The sequence below is a fragment of the Xenopus tropicalis genome, chromosome 4, assembly GCF_000004195.4.
Source record: "Xenopus tropicalis strain Nigerian chromosome 4, UCB_Xtro_10.0, whole genome shotgun sequence".
Lineage (NCBI taxonomy): Eukaryota > Metazoa > Chordata > Amphibia > Anura > Pipidae > Xenopus > Xenopus tropicalis.
Genome location: NC_030680.2, coordinates 62,323,018 through 62,348,710, shown reverse-complemented (window position 1 = coordinate 62,348,710; position 25,693 = coordinate 62,323,018). Strand labels below are relative to the sequence as shown.

The 25,693-nt window shown below is 38.8% G+C and overlaps 1 protein-coding gene across 1 annotated transcript in view; it reads left to right on the top strand.

Annotated features, from left to right (window-relative positions):
• Nucleotides 1-25,129, top strand: part of atp2c2 (ATPase, Ca++ transporting, type 2C, member 2) — a 78,194-nt gene extending 53,065 nt beyond the window's left edge. Inside the window, 15 exon segments of the mRNA NM_001079056.1 lie at nt 1,843-1,940; nt 3,737-3,838; nt 4,582-4,671; nt 5,499-5,603; nt 8,234-8,384; nt 9,545-9,715; nt 10,632-10,729; nt 10,809-10,859; nt 13,216-13,382; nt 14,296-14,364; nt 15,878-15,994; nt 17,656-17,803; nt 20,117-20,212; nt 20,298-20,439; nt 24,718-25,129. Coding sequence (NP_001072524.1) covers nt 1,843-1,940; nt 3,737-3,838; nt 4,582-4,671; nt 5,499-5,603; nt 8,234-8,384; nt 9,545-9,715; nt 10,632-10,729; nt 10,809-10,859; nt 13,216-13,382; nt 14,296-14,364; nt 15,878-15,994; nt 17,656-17,803; nt 20,117-20,212; nt 20,298-20,439; nt 24,718-24,836 — 1,724 coding nt within the window. The 3' untranslated portion in view covers nt 24,837-25,129.
• Nucleotides 25,130-25,693: the final 564 nt, after the last annotated feature.

Below are 25,693 nucleotides of genomic sequence, written 5' to 3'. Positions count from 1 at the left end.
CTTACATTAAAGAATGTGTGAATACTTAGGAAGGTTTTATTACCATTTACTGGGTTTATATCATAGTTAATAAATATAGATTATCTCATTTGAATGATTTCATTTAAATACAGTATTAATAACATTATGATTGTATGAGTGTTGCATGTAAATGAAATGTTTCAAACATCAGACCAATAATATTGTCAGCACAATCATTACTCTTAAGCATTTTTTTAACCTTCAAATTTAGTGATTGTGGTGCCCAGGGAAATAATGACTTTTTGAGCATACACATATTTGATCTTCATTTCAACAGTACTGAAGCCATGAACCATTAACATTCTGTAGTTCACTGTGTAATTTAAATAAATGCAGATCTCACACCTACCACTACATTTGTGACTCAAATACCTAAACTTAGAATCAGGTGCAAATGAAGAGAGCATTTTTCTCGAAGAATTTTTAACCCTCAGACATTTTAGGTTTCTCTTTGTTGTTTAAGTGTCATCATGTCATAGATTGGGAGAGCTCTCTGATGCCATTAGAAAGAAGCTTATAGATGCCTATGAGTCTGGAAATGGAATTTAAAAGGTTGCCAAACAACTGAACATCAATCACTGTCTGGAAGATCATCTGCCATTAGAGAAGATGTCAAACAAACACAAACTTGGCCAGACCACTCCACCAAATTGAGCCTGAAAGCAGAATCCCAGATGCTGAAAGCAATTTGTAAGAACCTCAGAATTTTATCACAGACCTACAGGGGTCTTTATTGATTTAAAACTGCATGAGTCTTACATTAGAAGGCTTCACAAATTAGATCTACATGGGAGGTGTGCCAGGATGAAACCTTTGCTATCCTGAAAGAACAAGACTAAAGCTTTACCATAAACACCTAGAAAAGCACCAGGAGTCCTGGAACAATGTGCTCTAGACAGACAAGGCAACATCAGAGTTATTTGGCCATAAAACCAGAAGACACATTTTGCAAAAAAAGACAGAATTTCACCAGAAGAACCTGAAGGAAGACCATCTGTCAAAAGTTTGAAGCCCAACCAAAAGTGATTTATCCTAAACATTCCAGTAAATTTACTAAGGAATGGCTGCATAAATAGAAATAGAGGGTTCTGCAATGGAAGTCAAGGCCTGGATCGAAAGCCCATGAGGATGCTGTGGGGGGAATTTGAAACAGGCTGTGCGCAAACAAAATCAAAACACCACATAGTTTAAAATATTCTGCATGGGGGCGTGGAAAACAATTCCTTCCAGCCAATGACAGAGACTAGGAAACAGTTAAAAGAAACACTGATGTTGTGTCTTCCAAAAGGGTCAATACCAGATATTAGAGCCAATGATGTACTTAATATTTCCTCAGAAGGAAATGGCAAATCTGTTAATAGTAAGAAAGTGGACAAAACTATCCTAACGCATATTTATAACTGCAGCTTATGCCTAATAATGTCAAACTGATATAAACTGGATCTGTTAAGAGCAATATAGTGAACAAAAAACATCTTATATTTAACAGCCCAAAGGACAAAATGAACATCACTAGCAAGACCAGCCAAACACAGAGAGCAGAATAAGTTTGCTTACCTTTATATTTTTTTGTTTGTTTTTCCTGTGGAATGCTTTGCTGTACTCTCTAGCTACAATATATATATAACAGAAAACAGGTGTATAATAATAGCAGGAGGGAATGCACTGCGAGCCTTTTTAAATATTCATGTAAATTATTTGTCATGTTTTTAGTCTCCAATGAGACCTTTTCCAATACTGTCATAAAGCATTTCACATATATGTGTATCAGTTTACTGTCACTTTAATCCCAGCTTATCTTGTATTCATTTCTGGAGACAGGTTGCTGCAATGTCATTTGTTCAGACAAGACTGGGACTTTGACTGCCAATGAGATGACTGCAACCAAATTAGTAACTTCAGATGGATTGCATGCCGAGGTAAGTGCTGCCATTGGTTAGTTTTTTCTTGAGCCCTTTTTTCAGATTATATTCAGTATTATCAGAGCATAGTAATTACTTTTTGCTAAAATTTATTTTTTTCTTGTGTTACTTTGATTTGGATGGTTTACAATGCATATTTGCACTCATGTACATATCAATATTAAAAAATAGAGCCATTAAACTAAATGTGAGAGAGAGCAATACATTGCATTACTTTTGGACTATGTTTTTTGCAAAGGTGCAAAATCATATTTTTACTCTCAGTTCGGTGGAATGTTCTATTTTTTGCATGTCATACACAGAAAGGAGCCTTTAAAAAATTCCCCTTTTCGATTATTCTACTACCTCATTCTTTCTGTCCTATAAGGGACAATTCACATAAAATTTTGATGTGATGATATTTTTTTTCTTAAATATTTACATACTTAGTTCTAAAAATCTTGGGCTTGGAATTTCAACTTTGGCTCAACTCAAGTGCTGGAAATGCCTTACTCTCCACACTGAAAATTGTCAGTGCATTTGTGCTTTATTTGTATTGTGAGTTAAAAACATGGCAAATTGTGCCAAAAGTTGCACTTTGCACACTGTGTTATATCACAGTAATACAGACAGGCTGCTAACAGTTTACCATCTTTATTTTTCGCACAGACTAACTTCCCAATCTCTTCCCACTATTTCCAAAGGTAGTAACATTCTGACATCCTTCAAAAGCAAATTTCCTAAAAGCAAATATGAAAATGGTTAATTTCTGGTTGCTCCAAACTTGATAGAACTATGGCGTTTGATTCAGCTGTATTTATTTGTTCAAAGAAAAAACCCTCTCTCATCTATTTGATATATATATATGGAGCTGGAGCTGAAATCTTGACATTGACTGTGGAATTATTTGTTCACTTAATACATAATTTTATGGTAAAGGACACATTACTGGAGAAATATGTGGATTATCAATATATGTTTTCTTCTAAATGCTGATAATGTCTGTTGATAGTAATAAAAACCTTGACTTGTTGGCAAATTAAAGAAGGAAAGACATTTTGGCATTTTACTACCAATAGATTAGCCACAATAGAGCAAGCTAGAACGCTATATTTATTCTGCAGAAAGCTTTACCATACCTGAGAAGCTCCCTCTGTTTGTTTAAGATAGCAACCATTTTAGCTTGGTCTCAGTAGCTTCTGTGCTGCAGCTCTAGCTGCTGGTAGCTCAGATTACACAACACAGTTGGGAGGGGGAGTGAGATGATGGGAGGGGGGAGGAAAAGGGAGGAGGAGAGGGAGAGAGGAGCACACTGAGGAGACTTGTGCCGTGCCCTAAAACAGGGACCAGTACCAGGCCGTGGGCGGCTTTCAAGTGGGCCGACTCTGTTCCTGCTTGCAGTAAAAATGCAGGCAACACAAATCGGCGCACATATAAAGGCACAAAATAAAGCGCCATGTGTTAAAAATTATGCGTTGCGCATATAAAGATGCGCATAGAGACACAGATAAAAGGAGTGCATGAACGTGCGAATGAACGCCATGCGCGCGCAACAACCCCCCCCCCCCCGGTCCGTGGTGCAAGCTGGGGGACCCCTGCCATAAAAGATTTTTCTGACACAGAAGAACAAAAAATCCTGTTTCTTTTGATAGAAGACTCAGTTCAGCTTTTCTGTGAGTGCTTACAGCTTATTTAGTTTTTACCTTTCCTTCTCCTTTAACATGTCTCTATTAATATCTGTGCTGCATAATTACTACTGATATGCTCTTGTATGAAACATCACTCTCAAACAATTAAACATAACTGCTCCTTAGGTTACAGGAGTTGGCTATGAAGGAAAGGGATATGTCAGTCTGTTACCATCCAATGAAGAAGTTCATGAATTTTCCAGTGTATCTATAGGAAAACTTGTGGAGGTAAGCAAAAATAAAATATGAGACACTGCATATACTGCATATGTTGCAATAGTTTCAACTATCAATGAGTTTCAGGCACTCCCTTTTTTAAACATCTTAAATAGTAGTGTGCGGTTTGAGAAAACCTCGACCCGCACCCGACCGTATACCCACCTGCTCCCAACCTGAACCCAGGAGCAGTAACACATATCAAATAATAAGATGTTTGCTTTAAAACAGGTGACCAATAAATGCTTCCTACTGACTGGTTGCTATGGGTTGCTGCTCCTGGGCAACTTAATGCCTTGTATGTACAAAATAAATACATTCGGCCTGTTTGGTTGTTATTTTTCAAGTGACTGACCATTACTTATTGTGTTAGGTCAAAATATTATGGGATTCCCAATCCAATTCTAATCAGAATTAAAATAAATTTAAGCAGGCCAGCTGAAAATCTGTATTGCTGGCTGTAATTCTTATTGTTACCTTAGGAAAATGTGCATTTGTTTCATTTTTTCCATGATCACATTTAGCAGATTATGCCTGCTAAGATATACAAAAGATACGTTGATGAAGAAATGTTTAGAGTATATAAAATGTGTTATTTTTGTTCTTACATAAGTCCACTAATAACAGTTTTCCATCTCTTGCTGTAGTTTAAGAGCTGTAGTTCATAATGTGGTTATGTCTTATCTTTTAAGTTCTACAGTAACCTACAAATAATCATTTAGTAAATTAGTAAATACTGTCTTCATTCATTTTAGGCTGGGTGTATAGCCAACAATGCAGTTATTCAGAACAACACTCTTATGGGCCAACCGACAGAAGGGGCATTGGTAGTCCTTGGAATGAAGGTGAGGCTTCAAATATAGTTTCTATTTTAATACAGTGTATTTTACAGTTTATGTAAAAACTGTATATATTGATATTTCAGCAAAGGCACAAAATAAACATTCTGTGTTGTATCTTAACATATCCTTAGTTGCCTAATCCTCAGGAAGGGAACATGCTTTATGTACATATACTGTATTTCAGATGCATATCAGTCATATGGCCCCTGGGATGTCTGACGTGGGTCTAGTGTAGGACTTGGTTGATACTGTCACTAGAACCATTGTCTCTCATATAGCTGCTGTTTTTTATGGGTTTATGACTTTGAGAAAGGAAAGTTTTATAGACTGGTATCACATCTGTGATGCAAGCTTTATAACCCTGTATGACACAATAAACAGACAGACTATGCTGTAAGTGAAGATATGATAGATATAGTCTAGCCAAGCCTTGTAGACCATAGAAAGGAAAGATGTACAGTGTGCACCCTGCAGTAATTTAATTATTTCATTCCAACCTTGGGCTGGCACTCCTGTAGAAAATGCACTGGCCCAAGGTACATTTCCTTAAAGTGCAAGCATGGTGATATTGTTCTAGTTCCACATCGTCCCCTGTGCCTAACTGGGCAAGCACATGTGAAGTACATAAATACTTTGTTAATTTCTGTACTACACAAGCACAGGAGATGTCTGGGACACAGGAAAATATGGCAGTACGGCACTAAGACATGTAAGCAGCTAAAACCACTGGGATAGATGGCAACTTGGCACCCCTCAGTGATTCCATTATTTTCAGTCACCTTTTCATGCACTACTATGCACTATAATATACTATTATATCTATATTTCAGATGGGCTTGAGCAATGTAAGTGACAACTACATTCGAAAAAAAGAAATTCCTTTTAGCTCAGAACAAAGATGGATGGCAGTAAAATGCATCGAAAGGCATAACAAGGTAAACTTTCCATTCTGTACTCTTGGAAGCCAAAAGTTAAACAGTACACACAGTCTGTTTGTTCTGCATTTACTGGACTGGAACGAAAACAGTCTGTTTTTTAGAAGCATGAATATGCCCATGATATGGATCTCTTAAAGTACTTTTTTATGAGAAACCACATGATGTAGATAAGCTACGGGGAAAAAATTAGCAGACACTAAAAAAGTAATATGAGGTTAACACAAAGTAGTGGGTTACATTTCCCAACTCTTCTTTCATGTATCATGCTATAGTATACAAGCTACAGAGTGACCTGATCCTTTCTCAGCTTACAGAGAATGTATTGACATGATATGTTAGTATAGGTATCATTGTCGATCACCATTTCTCACCATACTTTGTTTTCTTATGTTCTACCTGGAAGCAAATAAGTTGGAAGTATATATGTTATGTGTTTTTCATTGATGCGATTTGCAGTGCTAAGGCACTAATAGGTTCAGAAATTGCAGTAATATGTCAATAATATGGAAATAAAAACCCACACACTATGGCTTATAACACGTACTACTTTACTAATCAAAATAGCTACCAACAAACAATCCTAAGCAATGCAAAGCAATGCTAAATGTACTTTAGTACATATAACACTTAAAACTTAGTTTTGTTTAGAAGTGGTGAAGTTCAACAGAGATTTCCTGAAGAGCTGCAGTCTTTACATGTAGTTAGAATCCCTTGGGCCTTTGATCAAAATAGCCAACTTCAATGGAAGATTACATGTCTAGGCACTCTCAAAGTCCTAGGTGATATTTCACTGAAAAATCCTATGCAATCTCATTTCTTGGGTACTCTGAACCAATCAAACTTCACAACTTCAGCAAGCTTACTCCGCCTGTAACATGGGGACCTATCAGAACAAACTCCACTCCCATATTCCTGTATGATAATCTAGAGCAAACTCAGATAGTGGGAGAAAAATGTCTTTATATCATAAAACAGGTTTCTGGGTGAGGTTCAATGTCTGTGGTGTGACGCCCAGGGTCTTTTGCTTAGTGCTTACTATAAATAAACAGCCAGCCCCAGTGTCTGCTGTCAAAAAGCCTGTAGGCTACTGTGTTAGAGATAAAATGGAAATACAGGTATTGGAGCTGTTATCCAGAATGCTCAGGACATGGGGTTTTCCAAATAAGGGGTCTTTTCATAAATTGGGTCTCCATACTTTAACTCTATTAAAATCATTTAAACATGAAATAAACCCAATAGGATGATTTTGCCTCCAATAAGGATTCATTATATCTTGGTTGGGATAATGTAAAAGAAATTGTTTTATTATTACAGAGAAAAGAGGAATATGTTTAAAAATGTTGAATTATTTATTAAATTCCATAGATTGCTATATAATAAAATTTACTTCTCATGTCCCCTTTACATGGTTCACTACCCTCATGGTGGTCAATATGTAATTTATTAGGGAGTGGGAGCCATAAAAATTTATGCTCATCAAAAAAATATTATTATCTGCTGTATCATCTAGTGTAGCATTCTCTTCACAGAAAATGGTCTTATTCTTTTTAAATTTCCTATGAAGAGGGGTGGTTTATTATGACTAATGGTTATTGACAGAAAAGGTAAAACATTGACTTAAAACAACATAGCGCTATAAGAGTAGACAGAGTGGCATGTTTTCTTAATTCCCCACTTGATACATAAATCGAAAATGAGGGCTGTCACTATTTTTAATGTAGTAAAAGATGCAACATAAAAAAGTCCCTTTCCCAGCTTGATAAAAGGCCACACATGGCCTGAAACATTGCTGTAAGGCCCTAAGATGTGTGCAATAAAGGCATTTTAAACAAGAATACAAGTGGTGCTGTTCCAGACTGTTCTATACAGATGGGAAGTGGCCATTGGGGAACCTGCACTATTCTAAAATACCATATATACTCGAGTATAAGCTGATCCGAATATAAGCCGAGGTACCTAATTTACCTAAGAAAACTGGAAAAACGTATTGATTCGAGTATAAGCCTAGGGTGAGAAATGCAGCAGCTACTGCTAAGTTTTAATAATCTAAATACCAATAAATTTACATTAATTAAGGCCTCAGTTTTTCAATATTTATTTCAAAGAAAAACAGTAAACTAGCTCTGTAAAAACAATATGAGTACTACCCCACGCTCATTGCGCATTAGCAAACTGGCAGCAGACCCGGTCCCAGAGAACACGTAAGGGGAAATAAGTATTGCTAGTTGGAGCAGGCCAGGGCACTTGAGGGTCTGGTTGCAGTTGGCCTAATTTGCACACAAAAGACAGAGGATGCTAGTCTGGAGGGACCCATGCACTCAACTCGAGTATAAGCTGAGGGTGACTTTTTCAGCACATTTTGGGTGCTGAAAATTTAGGATTATACTCGGGTATATACAGTAGATTCAAGGTGTTGCGCTATCTGCAAATGTGCATGGATATCACCCGGAAATGCAGACAGGAGTTTTTTTTTTTTTTTTTTAAAGCAGTTATTATTATGTCCTATTTTGTATCCCACATTTACCCATCATGACTTTTTCACCAAAAAGTGAATTGGTTGCTGTGCCAAGGACCATCTTTCTTTGTTTACCTTCTATTAATGTCTTTTGTTGTGTCTGAAAAAACAGGAAGAGATATACTTTATGAAAGGAGCTTTTGAAGAAGTCATCCAGCATTGTACCATGTACAACAGCAGCGGAAGGTCACTACCAGTCACACCACAACAGAAATCTTTATATCTCCAGGAAGAAAAAAACATGGGAATGCAAGGACTAAGAGGTATATGTGCAAAGTTCCTTCCAATCAGCTTATTGCCCTGACATTGCTCAAACAGAGCATTCCAAAAGTGAAAACAGTTTTAGTTTTTTGACACTAAGGGGCTCATTTATCAAAGTACAACCACTTCCGAATACAAAAATAATAGTATTCTTTTTTAGGTTTTCGTACTGTGCGTATTTTTTGTGACTTTTTCATTAATTTGCACAACTTTTTTGTACTTTGTGTCAAAAAGTGCAAAAATTTGTGCGACAAAATCGTATTTGTTGCGCTGAGTACGAAGGTTTCGGATTCATCCAAGCTTTGGTATCATGACTTTCCTTTGGCCAGGTTGGAGCTGCAGAGTTACATTGAGTCCTATGGAAGGCTTCCAAAAACATGCACAGAAGGATGGAAAGGTTTTCCCGACATTTACGATCGTTCAGATACGAAATTTCGTGACTTTCAGATCGCCAATATGACATTATCGTAACTAATACGATTTTTTCGTAAGCATTTTCGTGATTTCATCAGAAATTATCGTATCTAATCCGAATTTTGGGATATGAACTTGTACTTTGATGAATCAGCCCCTAAGATTATATGGTTATATGTTCTTTTGATTTATATATCTAGAGATTTTACCAGTTAGGTCTTTTAAGCTATTATGTCCTCTTGGGGCCCGTGTGGTGCCCCCAGATTGCAAACTGAATGAAAAGGTAATAAATCAAACAGCTCCTCGCAGTATTATTCAACGGCTTTTTTATTGTGCAGTGCTGTGTTTTGGATGAAGTAATTTCTCAAGTGTCAGAAAGGGCTTTACCTGAAACATATAAGGGTTCATGTAAAGTAAAATACACAGCTGAGGTTGTGCAACAGGTACTTGGGCCAAAGGCTGCCTTCATCCTGCCTCATGTTCCGTATTTTGCACAAGTGTATTGGCGCAGGGGAACCCTAGAGCTACCACTGACTGAGTTTTCATCAGTAGACACAGTCAGGAGCATTTCTCTTGTGAATGCAATTATGTACAATTATGGGAAAATTTACAGCATTGACAGTAAAACACATGGCGGTTGCATCCAAAATTGCAATTTCCACACTGAACTTGTGATAAGCAAGTGACTCCTGCAGTTGAATAATACTAAAAGAAGTTACTTTTGCCTTTTTCCATCTTTTAATTGTAGTTCTTGCACTGGCCTCTGGGAGTGAACTTGGAAAACTTACCTTTTTGGGACTTGTGGGCATAATTGACCCTCCAAGAGCTGGTGTCAGTGAAGCAGTTCAGATACTCCTGGAATCTGGGGTCTCTGTCAAGATGATCACAGGGGATGCCCTGGAGACAGCCCAAGCAATTGGTGAGGAATGGATTTTTTTGATAGGAAACATGTAATATATGGGCAAGTATCAAGGCATGACTTTTAATTAGTGGAATTCTCTGTTTAAGCCAAACTTATTGCTAACAAACATGGAATCTCCAGCAGAAAACATTGGCAGTATTATGAGTAATAGTAAGAGTTTATGGACTTTCAGCATAGCACCATAAAGATATTATTGGGAAATGTGGGAAATTTGTAACACACACTGCATTGGAGCCTTCTGCAATTAATAGTAGTAAAGAAGGCTCCAATGCAGTGTGTGTTACAAATGATTTAAACTCGGTTTCAGAATTTAACTCAACCCACTAGGAAGTAAAAATTCACTAACATCGCAATACGAGCAACAGTTATGACCATTGGTTATTTGTTATTCTCTAGTCCAGTAAGAGATTTATGACAGGTACCTGGGTCATATATTTTTACCTTTTTTCTTACCCCTGATTTTAACATAGTGATTTTAAAGGGTATAATTAAAAGTTGTTTTTTATATTAGGTGTGCCATCCAAATTGTGTTACTTGTAATATATTGACTAGCACCATAAAGATGGCACCTTTCCAGCAATTAAGTTTGTAACATTTCTCTTCTATAGGTGAGGGGATTGTTACATGAAAATGCCTATGATCAATAACAGTTTAGTTGCAAAGTGGTTGGGTCACAGAAAGGGACTGTTGGAGTGTGTAGTGCATAAAATCATATGTCCTCAGTTGAAATACAGAATGCTGAGTTCCATTAAAAATGCTATTGATGGGAAGCATAACAGCATATGCTTTACCAGGTTTACCTCAAGGGACTGCTGCTTCTCTATGCAATTATATTTTTGCAATTAAACAAGGAAGAGTAACAAGTGCTGGATGACTGTTAGACCCACAACCCACTGAATCACATTCTTTACAGGCAGGAACATTGGGTTATCTAATGGACATCTCAAAGCCATTTCTGGAGAAGAGCTGGACCAGATTGATGAGTCTACACTGTCATCCATTGTCACCAAGGTAGTAACTTATTATATGAGATTTGTGTGTTGAACAAATCATCAGCCAACCAATTGTTGCTTTTTGTTGTGCTCGGCAGGTGTCTGTGTTTTATAGGACAAGCCCAAAGCATAAACTGAAGATCATCAAGGTACCTGTATTACTGTTACACTTTTAATAGTGCTGTAATAAGCTTTGTCACCATAAGCTGATGGACTGGGTTATTAAATCCATACATATTTAAATACATATAATTATAGCAGTATATAGCAAATGCCTAGCAATATTTGTGTAACTGTGTGGAAGAAAAAGGCACACAATCTTATCCAACCAGGCGGAATATAGTTGGAAGGGCCAGGTAGTGCTGGTGAGTTTCCCATTAATCATCCAACGATGACCAGGATTTTTCCAGCATTCAAGTCAAATTACAGCAATAAAACACGTTATGCTATATTCAAATCCTAATCACTATGGGGCACAACATTTTTTTAGCCTGTAATTTGCTGTCAGGACCATGCTAGAGCTAGGAGCAAGGAATGGGAACAAGGTACATCGTGGGGAAAAAAAGTTGGCAAGTTGAGCCAGTTTTTTGCACCTTGCTTTGTGTTGCAAGCTTCTTAAAGACCTGGGGCACAGGTCTACAACTTAAGCTGTTTAACAGAGTAGTGGCCATGTTCTTAGAGAGTCAAGGCTCTCTGAAATTTCCAGAAGATTAACTCTGAGAACTAGAGAAAATTCTCTGCACTACATAATAACAAGCACATACAGTGGTGTGAAAAACTATTTGCCCCCTTCCTGATTTCTTATTCTTTTGCATGTTTGTCACACTTAAATGTTTCTGCTCATCAAAAACCGTTAACTATTAGTCAAAGATAACATAATTGAACACAAAATGCAGTTTTTAAATGAAGGTTTACATTATTAAGGGAGAAAAAAAACTCCAAATCAACATGGCCCTGTGTGAAAAAGTGATTGCCCCCCTTGTTAAAAAATAACTTAACTGTGGTTTATCACACCTGAGTTCAATTTCTGTAGTCACCCCCAGGCCTGATTACTGCCACACCTGTTTCAATCAAGAAATCACTTAAATAGGAGCTACCTGACACAGAGAAGTAGACCAAAAGCACCTCAAAAGCTAGACATCATGCCAAGATCCAAAGAAATTGAGGAACAAATGAGAACAAAAGTAATTGAGATATATTAGTCTGGTAAAGGTTATAAAGCCATTTCTAAAGCTTTGGGACTCCAGCGAACCACAGTGAGAGCCATTATCCACAAATGGCAAAAACATGGAACAGTGGTGAACCTTCCCAGGAGTGGCCGGCCGACCAAAATTACCCCAAGAGCGCAGAGACAACTCATCCGAGAGGCCACAAAAGACCCCAGGACAACATCTAAAGAACTGCAGGCCTCACTTGCCTCAATTAAGGTCAGTGTTCACGACTCCACCATAAGAAAGAGACTGGGCAAAAACGGCCTGCATGGCAGCAAACCACTTTTAAGCAAAAAGAACATTAAGGCTCGTCTCAATTTTGCTAAAAAACATCTCAATGATTGCCAAGACTTTTGGGAAAATACCTTGTGGACCGACGAGACAAAAGTTGAACTTTTTGGAAGGTGCATGTCCCGTTACATCTGGCGTAAAAGTAACACAGCATTTCAGAAAAAGAACATCATACCAACAGTAAAATATGGTGGTGGTAGTGTGATGGTCTGGGGTTGTTTTGCTGCTTCAGGACCTGGAAGGCTTGCTGTGATAGATGGAACCATGAATTCTACCGTCTACCAAAAAATCCTGAAGGAGAATGTCCGGCCATCTGTTCGTCAACTCAAGCTGAAGCGATCTTGGGTGCTGCAGCAGGACAATGACCCAAAACACACCAGCAAATCCACCTCTGAATGGCTGAAGAAAAACAAAATGAAGACTTTGGAGTGGCCTAGTCAAAGTCCTGACCTGAATCCTATTGAGATGTTGTGGCATGACCTTAAAAAGGCAGTTCATGCTAGAAAACCCTCAAATAAAGCTGAATTACAACAATTCTGCAAAGATGAGCGGGCCAAAATTCCTCCAGAGTGCTGTAAAAGACTCGTAGCAAGTTATCGCAAACGCTTGATTGCAGTTATTGCTGCTAAGGGTGGCCCAACCAGTTATTAGGTTCAGGGGGCAATTACTTTTTCACATAGGGCCATGTAGGTTTGGATTTTTTTTCTCCCTAAATAATAAAAACCCTCATTTAAAAACTGCATTTTGTGTTTACTTGTGTTATCTTTGACTAATAGTTAAATGTGTTTGATGATCAGAAACATTTTGTGTGACAAACATGCAAAAGAATAAGAAATCAGGAAGGGGGCAAATAGTTTTTCACACCACTGTATATATCTATGTATACTCAAAAAACACTAGAAACAACTCTCCAGTGCAGTTGAGGATTTGAAAACCCTAATATATATAAACCTTATCTCATCGCATATTCCCTTTACGTGTCCATTAAACCCACATAATGCAGGCTTTGCAAAAGACAGGAGCAATTGTGGGAATGACAGGAGATGGAGTAAATGATGCAGTGGCACTGAAATCAGCTGACATTGGTGTGGCAATGGGTAAAACAGGAACAGACGTCAGTAAAGAAGCCGCTGATATGATTTTGGTAGATGACGACTTTTCTACTATTATGTGAGTATAATCTGGGCTAGAAATATAACTCCATGGATAATTATATGTCACTCTCTCTGTTTGTTTCTGTTTCAGTGTTTGCATGCACATCCTTTACAGTTTGGGCTACCATATGTCTTGCCACATACATTAAGTAAATGTGAAATGTCTGATGTAATACTCTCTTATTCTCTACACTGAAATAATTGATTTCCTTTATGCTCTGTGACCAAAACATCTGCCAAGTTTGGCAAATAGACTAAACTCTAGCATGAGCTTACCTATATTACAGGCATATCAGAGTAAAAAAAGCATATTTGTAAACATAACCCGAAAAACATGTATACAAAAAGGTGCAAAAAAAAGTGTGCAAAGATAAAATAGAGCCCTGGAATTTATACATGCAATGAGCAACTGTTACTTTTAGGGCTGCTTTTGCATTTTTGCAAAACCAAGGAAAAATTTGAACAGAAAAAAATATTGACCCCCCCCTCCCAATGCATTTTGCAAAAAATGCCCATTTACCATGTATTTTGCGATTCCCTCATCACTGACCTGATGCACAGCCACCCTATCCCCACTCCCACTCTCTGCATTGTTATTGCACAATGCTCAGCTCCACTCTGTAGTCTGAAAGAGAAGATGTTCTGGTTAAAAACACTCAAACTGAGCTCTTAAAGTTACCAAGATTTCACTTTTTCCCCATATAGTTACGCTGTTTGTCTGCCTCCCATTCCAATTGAAGCAGGGAAAGCTTGAAGCTATTGTGGGTAGAAAATGATAATTGATTTTGAAATTGCACCTATCCCACTGCACTTGCAGTCATAACTTACCCCTGTAATATCTACTTTTGATCCTGTATTCATACTTAATAAGAATGTCAATTAGCTATACAAAAGCTAATAAGCCTGTGTTTCCTATCTTTTTTTTATAGGAATGCCATTGAGGAAGGAAAAGGTATATTCTACAATATTAAGAATTTCGTCAGATTCCAGCTAAGCACGTAAGTGGGGATGAAATTGTTTCTACTCTGTTCTGCATCAGGCCCAGACTAACACTTTGTGGATTCTGGCAAATGCCAGAGGGGCTGCTTTAAGATGCCATAGACAAACGCTCTAGCAATTCTGGAGAATGCTTTTTGTAATATGTTATTCATGTCACACAGCTAATTTGCCTGCAGTAGTCATTTTAGATGATGGGGTGCCTCCTAGCCAGGGTCAAACTGGGCTGCCGGGACACCAGGAAAACACCTCCCCTGACGCGCTGACTTTAAGAGGGGGTTGGACGGGTGGGGGCCTGTGGGGGGTGGTTGAAACTGTGCGGAGGGGGCGATTGGGGGTGCAGGGGCCCCCGTGGCAGAAGCCCCAGTCCGACCCGGCTCCTAGCACACAGGTACTTAGGAGGATTTTAATATTACATTTATTCTACCTTTCAGTTTCTAAAGATGTTGAATAAAGGATAACCTAGCAAATTTAAGAAAAAACTATTTTAAAGTAGCCTATTTATCAAAGTATAATGTCCCATCAAAATTAATTGTGATTGAGATGACAGTCCCATTCCCTTTCCCCACATATAACACAAAATAGCTATACAAAATTATATAAACTGTGCAACTTTGCCACTATCAAGCACTTATAGAAATAAATATATATTAATAGCCTACACATGGGTCAATCATAACCTTTCATATTGTGCATCATCTGTCCTCCTAGTGTACTAGAATTGTGTTAATTAATGTCCAAAATCTTCTGTCCAACCCATTTAGTACAGTTGGTCAAAATAGTTCATAACATTTGTTTTTTGGCTGTAATCCATTAGAGGGACACCGATTATTATTTGGATGATAATTGCGGTTGGTTATGGCTTAAGGTTATAAATAAATACTTCAACCTTGGGAACCTACATTCTTGTATATGAGGTGCTACCATGTTTGCAGTTATTCAATTACTATGTGTGCCAATAGCCAACAGGTATAATGTTATTTCTTATTCTTTTGTGCCCCTTAATACTCTTTGCCCTTCTGTCTGGGCATTATAGTAGATGACCCCTCATGTGTCTCATAAGGCCCTAGCAAGGTCATTACCCTTCATCTAAAAAGATCAGTAATCGTTATTGCACTACTGCTTGCAGAGATCTGGGTCTGAAAAGTAAAGCAAGGAAACAACAAATCCACCAAACTTTAAAAATACATAAAAATGTGAACTTTGACCCTGCAATTTAGCAGAAAATAACAGAACTAAAGCTGGTGTTAAACAATGGTATTATATCCAGATAGGAAATGATGTGATGGCAGTGCCATTTGTGGGCAGGAGTTGTGTGTTTGTGTTGGCACTAGAGCTGGTCAGGGCTGATTTTATTATAATAACTGCAAGGTCATGCTGCCACCCTGATATCTCAGGCTTATCTGTTCTGCAAGTCCCATATTGTAGAGAACTGGGCAAAAGACCAGACCAAATTCCTTTCGAAAGATAGTCATCATTGCCAGAAGTAACTAAAACATTCTGTTTCCATTGCAGGAGCATTTCAGCCTTGAGTTTAATCACTTTATCAACAGTCATGAATTTACCAAACCCTCTGAATGCCATGCAGATTCTTTGGATAAACATAATAATGGATGGGCCCCCAGCACAGAGGTAATAAGACAGCAGCAATAATGTCTAGCAGCCTCTAAACTGCAGTGGGCTAGGCCTTGGTGTCAATTTGAGATTTGGCTACACAATCATATCTAAGTACCTGGAACTGTCTCCAAGCAGTTGTTTCACTGGGAACTGTATCCCCTCAGAATATGTACATCAGCCTCTTGTGCAGCTAGTCACCAGTATATCTTCGACTTTGCTTTGTGTCATTTGTAGTTCAGTGCAGTTTGTTTTGGGAATATGCATAATGAGAAATCTCTATGGGGGATATACCATTTCCATTGGTGTTAACAAAATGGGGAAGGAAATGCTGGTTGTAGTAGGTATTGGGAATAGTGTTGCCTTGTTGCTCTGCCAGTGGTAAAACTTAGGACATATAGATAGTTTAGTTGCTGGAAGGGAATTATTACATTAGAATACATTAGACACCACAAGAATGATTTCCATCACATTTTACTAGTCCAGGGTACATTGTTCTAGAGCACCACGCTGACGCTATCCCAGTTGTTCTATGTGCTGCCCTGGGCACACTATGCATAGTATAGGGGTTTTGGCAAGCCTACTGTACTGTGCACACACCCAGCTTTAATTGCACAAGGGATACTCCGGAAGTAGATAAAGGCCAGTGAGTATTTAATGAGGCACTCACTGGTTTTACATTACATTGTCCTTTAATACTGTGATCCCCTCACCAAACCACCAGCCATAGTCCCCCCATATAGCCGCCATCTTGTCAGCTGTACATTTTCTTGACATACATACATTTAATTTGTATGTCACCCTATTTATAATGCCAGCTATAGGCTTTGTTTCAAGCTGGTGGACTTGGACTGGAGAAAGTCACCTCTGACTGCATTGTAACCATCCTGCTAGGTACTGATATGACTGAATAGAAATGTAAACACACTACACAACAGTTTTCTTTTCATGACCATCTAAATGGAGAAACAACACATAAGCTCAATGAATGCTTACTATATGTAGAAATAGAACAGGTGTAATGTAAAACTCAAGTGGATCACTCCCTCATAAAGAAGGCAACAGATTTATATAATTTAATTCATACTTTACAAGAAAATTTTAATGACAGCAGGCAGGGGAGGCACTAAAAGGGGAGTATTAGTATAAGGAAGCACTGTATTTCCCAGAGAGCTGGATTGTACAGGAAAGCCAGCACAGCAGGGGGGTGTATTTTTTAACACTGGAGACAAACATCACCGGTGATGTTACCCATAGCAACCAATTAGGTCTTTGCTTTTATTTTCTAACTTGTAGGTGACAGTTCAAATCAAAATGCCGACTGGTTGCCATGGGCAACATCTCAGGTTCTGTTTGTCTCCAATGTTAAGAAATATTTCCCTGTATATGTATGGGGCATATTTATTATATATATATATATATATATATATATATATATATATATATATATATTTGATCTTGCCCATAGCAATTAGATTTCAGTCACCTACAAGTTTAAAAACAAAAGCAAAGATCTAATTGTTAAATTAACCCTTCAGCTGCTCGTGACAAGCTGTACTGGTGGAGATTCAGTTTTTTACTATAAGGCATTATCAGTGTGACTTGTCATTCAAGTTTAGGGGTCAATCTGGCTAAGTTTCGAGGAGTTAGATTAATGTCTGCAATTCTAATTTGAACAGTTTGGGCGTTGAACCTGTAGATAAAGATGCCATCAAACAGCCACCCCGTAATGCCAAGGAAGCCATCCTCAGCAGAGCTTTGATACTGAAGATTTTACTCTCTGCTACCATCATCATAAGTGGCACCCTGTTTGTCTTCTGGAAAGAGGTTGGATTTTGTTTTTTTCTAGACAAAAACTTGGGGTACTATGGTGTGCCACTAAAAACTGATTCTTGTAATGCCAGGCACAGGCAAAACTCAGGGCAACAATTGCTGTCACTTAATGAACTGTAATCAGGACTCTCCTCCAACCAAGACTCCAGTTCCCATAATGCCTTGCATACTTCTGTTACTATCCATCTTCTCAGGCCTTGTAATCACAAAGCATGCTAAGGATTGTGGGAATTGCAGTCTTGGCTTTTTCAAGGTAGAAATGAAGTAATACAAAATATCTGTGTCATTATACACTAAATTTATTTTCATATAATGACATTAAAGGACATGTCAACCCCCCAAAAAATGTTTGCCTAATAAAAGAAACTATAATTCTAAGCAACTTTCCAATATGAATTTAATGCTTTGAAAGTTATTTGTAAACGTAATTGCTATTGAAAGCAGCATTTGCTTAACTTGTGGTTCTCACTTTTTTAAACAACAAAAGCCAATCTCCTCCAGCAAGACAGGTCTTTCAATATGCTGGCTTGTGTTGTTACATTGTTTCAAAAGTCAGAGACACCAGGGCAGAAAATAGAAAAAGACAGAAAAACACTGATTTTAATACACATTACACATTACATATACAAATAACTTAAAAACATGTAAATTCTACATTTTGCTACCATCACCCCCCCCCCCCCACACTCACAACACATCATTTGAACTGCATATATTCCTTTTGTTTGCCAGCACCATCACAAATTCCTAAAACAAATAGCAGCTTTCACCTGGTGGCCATTTTGCCTCTGACACATGATCCATTACATTTACATCTGCCAGGGTCAGACTGGGCCGCCGGGACACCGGGAAAAAACCCTGCCAGCCCAGACCCGACCCCTGGTGGTGGGGGAGCACTGCCAGGGGTCGGGTCTGGGCTGCCGGGGCCCACCCACAGGTGTCCCTCCCCTGATGTGTTTCACTTACGCGCGATCAGGTGAGGACGTCAGGCAGTGGCCCCTATTGGGGGAGTTAGGGGGTGCGGTGGGGGCACCTTGGGGGGTGCAGGGCCTCTGGGGCAGCAGCCCCAGTGGGCCCTTCACCCCCCAGTCCAACCCTGACATCTGCAAACAGCACATGTGCACTGTAAAGTTCATGCAATGAAGAATGCAGTCTTACACAGGCAGAAATTACTTTGATAAAAAGTCATGCTTGGAGTCAGCACTGTAATGGTTAAGCTGAGCCCAGGACAGGAGGTTAGGAGAAAAAAACATGTTTCTCCAGCAGAGTGCAAAGCTAGAGCGGAGTATCTATGGACTCAGCGAGTGCCAGCTCTTTACTTGCTGCTAGACTGGAGAGTGTGTTTAGAAGCCTGAGTTGAGGAGAACTGAACATGCTCAGTAGCCAACAGCCAAAGCACATTCCTAAGAGAGGGCAAGTGGGTTAGAAGAGGAGTAGGAATCCTAAGTGATTAAGGGGATGCTGCAACCTTACTATTAACCTTTGAACAACCAGAGTGGAAGTTATTTAAAGATTTAAAAGAGGCAGTTCACTGATTAAATGTTTTTGTGGTTGTTTACATGCCCTTTAAAAACCATTACAAATATGTAATGAATGCACATTGCAAAGTTGCTTCAAATTATGTTTTATTAATTATTTTATTTTTGTGGTGACATGCCCTTTAACATTGATTATTTAATTGAAGTAATTGGGAAAGAAAGGGTAGGGATCCAACAGGAAGGGTGTATGGGAAACACAGGAGAGTAGTACTTACACCTAGGCTGCCTTAAACATAGGGATAGTGGTCCAACATTTCATGTAGTCAGCACCAGCAGTGCAGAGAATAGCAAGTGACCCAGTAGCAATCCTGTTTACAAGCAACCTTAACATCAATATACAACACAATAAGTTTTCAGTTGTTAACAAATACATTTTCTTTTTCAAAATGTTGCATTTAAGGTTAAGGGCAATGACACACAGGGAGATTTGTAGCCAGAGAAAAATACTCCTGCTGGCTACAAATCTGCCCAAAAATGCCTTGCCATAGACTTGTTATTTCCCACCATAAAACCATCTGGGTAGATCCTAGCAAATTTTGAAAGGAGGCAATTTCCCGTGATTAAGACAGATCACTGTGAGTAATATGGTTTGCTCGTGGCAATCCCAATGTTAGGCTATGGCAAGGCATTTTTGGGAAGATTTGTAGCCAGCACTAGTGATTTCTTGTCAACTCCCCATGCATCATTGTCTGAGAAGAATAACACTAGGAGGGTGCCATACAGCTTGGGTGAAGTTTCAGTGTTTACATTGTCATTTTCTCACATGCAGATTCCTGATGGAAAGGTTACACCAAGGACCACAACAATGACTTTCACCTGTTTTGTTTTTTTTGATATGTTCAATGCACTGGCATGTCGTTCTCTGGTGAGTACATCTCCTCTTACACACGGGCAAATAGAACCATTGCCACAGCACCCCAGCTTGTCTCACCTTGCTTGTTATCTTCCAGAACAAAACCATATTTGAGATTGGCCTTTTCAAGAACCGTATGTTCTGGTATTCAGTACTGGGATCAATCCTTGGGCAAATGGCTGTGATCTATATCCCTCCCTTACAGAAAGTTTTCCTAACACAGAATTTACATGCACTAGGTAAGTGACAGAAACACAAGGAATTCATTGGGATGAGTGCATGTCTGAGATCTAATCACATACATTCAACCATATTCCAGTCTGGAGGCAGATAAGGACATTTAAAACCCTAATTCTTTCTCTCCTTGAGTTGTTTAATGTTGATTGTGAGGTGTTTTTGGATCATTGCCTTGTACAATTGAGGCAGTGTCAGTGTCACTTTCTTTAATGGTAGTGAGACATTATCTTCCTGTTGATGCTTATCAGAATGAATTATTCCCTTTATTTGTACAACCCTGAGGCATGTTGTATCCCCATCCAAGCTTACCAGTTGCTAAGGTTCTTATGGGAATTATTGACAGGGGGCAGACCACCTCTATGTAAAATGTTAGTGTATTATAGAATGGCCTAGTCTAAGCAACTTTTCAACTGGTTTTCATTTTTTTATTTATTGTTTTTAAATGATTTGCCTTCATCTTTTGCTTCTTTCCAGTACTCTAATGAGGGTCACTGACCCCATCTGCTCACCAAAGCTACAATTTTATTGTTATTGTTACTTTATATTAGGGATTTGGTTCAGGATTTGGCCAAGATTCTGCCTTTTTCAGCAGGATTCGAATTTGGCCAACTCCATGCCTCTGGCCTGGCCGAACAGAATCCTTAAAAGTGTCACACAAACAAGGAAGCTGAACATTTTTCTCCACACATGAAGTGCACGGTTCTCTTTAACCCTTCCTTGCATATGCAAATTAGGATTTGGGTTCAGTTCGGTGTTCAGCCGAATCTTTTGAAAAGGATTCAGGATTCGTCTGGATCCTAAAACAGCGGATTTGGTGCATCCCTATTTTGTATTATGTATGTTTTTAGTCAGGCCTCTTCTATTCATATGCCTGTCACTCATTCAAAATACAGCCTGGTTGCTATGGTAATTTAAACCCTAGCAACTGGATAGCTGCTGACATTCCATACTGGAAAGCTGATTCAATTCAGTTAAAAAAAAATACAAGTAATAAAAAATAAAGACTGACTGCAAATTGTCTCAGATTATCACTCTTTACATCAAACTAAATACTAACATTTTTGTTTCATCAGACTACAGAATTCGGTTTCAAAAGGCATCTGGGTTATCTAAAAGAGCCATTTAGTAAAAAGTCTAAAAGAAAAAAAAATAGTCCAGCGTGAGGTGCAGAGCACATTGTCAGTGGGGCGCAGGCCAGTCCTGTACTTGCTAACCATAAGTTTGTAATGTGCTTTTGTATTTAATACATAATTCTTTTATTTATTTACTTCTGAGTGTGAGGATACTTTTTGCCTCTTTGTACTTACTAACCATCTGCAATAGGCAACTGGTAAGTACAGGGTCCCATTGCAGCCTGTGTCCACCCTCCCTGCATGCCTGAATGATGCACAAGTTGGGTAGAGGGCATGAAGGTAACGCCTATGTGCCTCCTCTCTCCAATGAATACAATGCTCCTGAATGAAACAGAGTGCAGACACCTGCTGCAAATCATTTACGCTTAAAAGGTAGAGTACAAAGTGCTCATGGTTTGCAGTTACTTTACAATGCCTTAAGTCAGGGATCCCCCTAACCCTTTTTTACATGTGAGCCACATTCAGATGTAAAAAGTGTTGGTGAGCCACACAAGCAAGAAGAAAGTTATTTGGGGATGCCAAATAAGGACTGTGATTGGCTATTTGGTAGCCCCATGTGGTTTGCTACCCTGCAGGAAGCTTTACTTAGAGTAAAACTCTGTACCTCCAAAACTTGCCTCCAAGCCAGAAATTTAACCCTTTCACTGCCAGCCGTTTTGGTCAAAGTGGACCTTGTACTGCCAGACAGTTTTTGAATATTTTGCACTGTTTCACTTTAGGGGCCTTTCCTCGGGGGGTACTTTTAGTTTACCCAGGAAAACAATATATCGTTTTTTTTCAGGACAATCTCAGCTTTCAAAATATGGAAGAATTTTTGTGTTATTCCAATTCTGTAACAAGATATAGGCTTCTAAATGTCTAAAATATTTTCTATAATATAAACACACATACCAGAAACAAAAATTATTTTATGCACAAAAATACAACTGATTTGGAAAGTCCCATGTCTCCTGAACGTGCCAATACCAAATATATATAGTTTTATGGAGATTTCTCACTTGTATAGGTCAATAACTCCCAGCAGTACACTACCAAATTTCCAAAGCACTGCTTCAGAAAGTTGCATACTTTAGATTTCAAGGCCAAAAATTTCACTAAAAGAAGTTTTATCCCAGAAAATTACACATTTCTGGAAAAAACAGATTCTGGGGAATACAGAGTAGGCACAATTATCTGTCTACTCCAAACTATCAAGTCGCAATGCTTTCCTAAAGTTATAGGATGTATAACTTCGTGTCTATTGCTTGGGGGTCGGCCCTGCGACGATCGCGTCACAGGGCCGACATGACAGCCCCCTGGCTCGTTGCCCAGGGGGCTGTCATCGCTAAAAACTCTCTGCAGAAGCACATGCCGCTTCAGCAGAGAGTACCTTTATCTGCCAAACAACGTAGGGCACATGTTATTGGCAGATAAAGCCTTTTACTGCAACGACGTACATGGTATGTCGTTGGCAGTAAAAAGGTTAAAAATGGACACCTACTTTGAGGCCACTGGGAGCAACATTAAAGGGGGTTATGTGTTGCATCTTTTAGACTTTGGCTTTTGTAGTGAGATTGCAGGTGAGCTTTCCTTGTGCTGACTCTTCCTTGCAGATATAGTGTAAGAAGCACTACAGGGCCACAAGTGCACCCTTACTCCCATGCCATTCAAACTTTGCACTGATACAGTATACAAGTAGTTTCATTAGAGATTTTTTCTGGCCTCTCAGTTCTTAGCTCAATTCAAATCCATTTCTGTTTCTTTGGAAGCTACAAGCGGAACAAATTTAGATATCTCTTTATAGCCTCCTTTTATGTCAAAAGTAAAGTCTCTTTATTTTTAGGTCCTCACTCAGCTGCTTAGAGAAGCCCCTTGCCTGCCGATTGTGAGCACAACACTCCGAGAGGTAGCAAGGGTTATAGAACTTACTAACCTTTGGCTTAACAACTCAATGTAGTTCTTAATATTTGTTTAGTGACAGCTACTGTGTAAAGACTTTCTTCATAAATCTGTAGATTTTCCCAGCAGATCTGCCATCAACAGCATTCACTTTGCGTAACACACCTAATGGATAACACTAGAATACACAAAGACTATGATTAATAGTAACTCTCTGCATATATTGTAGTCATTATTCATGGATTCATGAAGGCGACGCCATGTTCTCCTGTATTTATATTCAAGCATCTACATTTCTAGCACACATTCAAATCACTGTCATGGGACAAGGCCTGAGCCTGAGGTCATTATCTTATGTGGTAAAGAATCATTGCCCTTACTGATCAGTTTGTGTGACGTGTGAGAGTAGATGAGAGAGGTTTGGTTGTGCTGCTGGAATTGAGTACATGAGCTCATTAGGTAGCACCCTCCTTGTGTAAACAGTGTGGGTCAGGCTTAGACTGCAGTGTTCACTTGGGTGCAACAGCTACTGAAGCACTAGGTTCTCTTTTGCATTTATTGTTTGTGAATAGTGTTTTGTACAAAAATCATTATTTTTATTTTCCCTTTGTATTTTTCTAATGTGAATGTAGAATGTCTCTTGATTATAAAAAGAGTCTTCTAACTTGTAGTAAACTGCCATTGACTCTTCCTAAGCCATTCCTTGTTAGCTACTTCAGGTCTTTGGCCACTCGGCACGGCCATTTGTAAATCCCCAGTCAGGGCACTGACTTTAGCAGGCCATACACTTAAAAATCTACTCATTGACCAACCTTTCCTGGCAAATCTTTTCCCACTATGCCCACCTTGATCACACTGATGGGATGCAGGCTGTCAGGTCAAGGACTGCATCAACTTGTTCAACATCTGGCTGATTTTTGGCTAGATATCGGTTGGACAGGCCTGCCTGAGGGTCCTATACATTGGCAATATAAGCTGCTGACTCAGACCATTGGCAGCTTAAAGCTTGTGTAATCGGCCACCTTAAGAACTGCTGAAACAGTTCCCTATCTTTCACATAGGTGCTAGAGACACTGTAAACCAATAGCACCCCTGTAGCAATACATTTTTAGGGAACAGTTTCCCTTTATAAACATGGGCCAGATTTTATTATCAATGAGCAGATTTTGGCACCATCATCATAAATATATCCTTGAATCACTAAGTATGGTTCTTTAATTCACAGAAAGCAAATGTATTTGTTTTTGTTTTGTTTCTCCTCTCCGATAGATCTGCTGTTTTTAGCCGGTTTGGCCTCTTCCGTTTTCGTAGCATCGGAACTAATCAAATTCTGCGAACAGCACTGCTGCAGGAAAAGAACAGTAAAAGTCCTCGAGGAGGAGATTTGAGTCCTTTCTGCTACTGGTGTTTCCCTGTATAACAAGTTATTGATGACACTGTGACCCATGATGTGATTTCCTTTTATGTCACTTGGCAGCGCCGTATGATATTTCCTGAGTATTTATGTACAGTCCAGTCTGCTGTTTATAAGAGAAAACCTCCATTATCTGGCATGATTAGCAACAGAAAGACTTGCAAGAACTCATCACACAAACCTACCACATCTTCATCATTTTTTTTTGTACTTTATAATTCATTTGAAAATAAAGACTAATCATTTATTTTTTAAATAAAAAAAAAAGCATTGTTTGGAGACTTATACCATTATATGGGCTCGGGGGTGGGAGGTTCAGAAACTGTTTGCTTTTGACAATGTACGTGGCCCACAAGGAAACGCACAGATGAAAGGGTACAGGGCATGAAGTTTATTTGTTTCTAGAACTCAGGATGTAATGCATGTGTGCTTTTGTAATGCTCCACTGGAAACAAAAGATATTGTTCCTAATCTCTGAGATCAGTGTCCAATCCCCTCCAAGTAGAACAAACTTACAGTTAAAGTCATAAGGACTTAGCCATTACAAACCCTGCATTCTTACAAATGCTATATAATAGGCAGTATTGCCATTAATCAATGTGCTTATACACAGGTACATAAATGATGACACCAGCACACAACTAATTTTGCAGAACAGAGAATTTTTGTAGTCACATACATTTTTAAATTTAGATCCATTTTAAGAAAGCCCTGCTTTAGAGCAACACTACGTTCCAACAGGGTGCTGTGGATCCAAGCCTACATTATGTACATTTCTGGTCTCCAGTACACTACCTTCCATCCTCCCTCTGCGCAAGCCTACTCGACCTA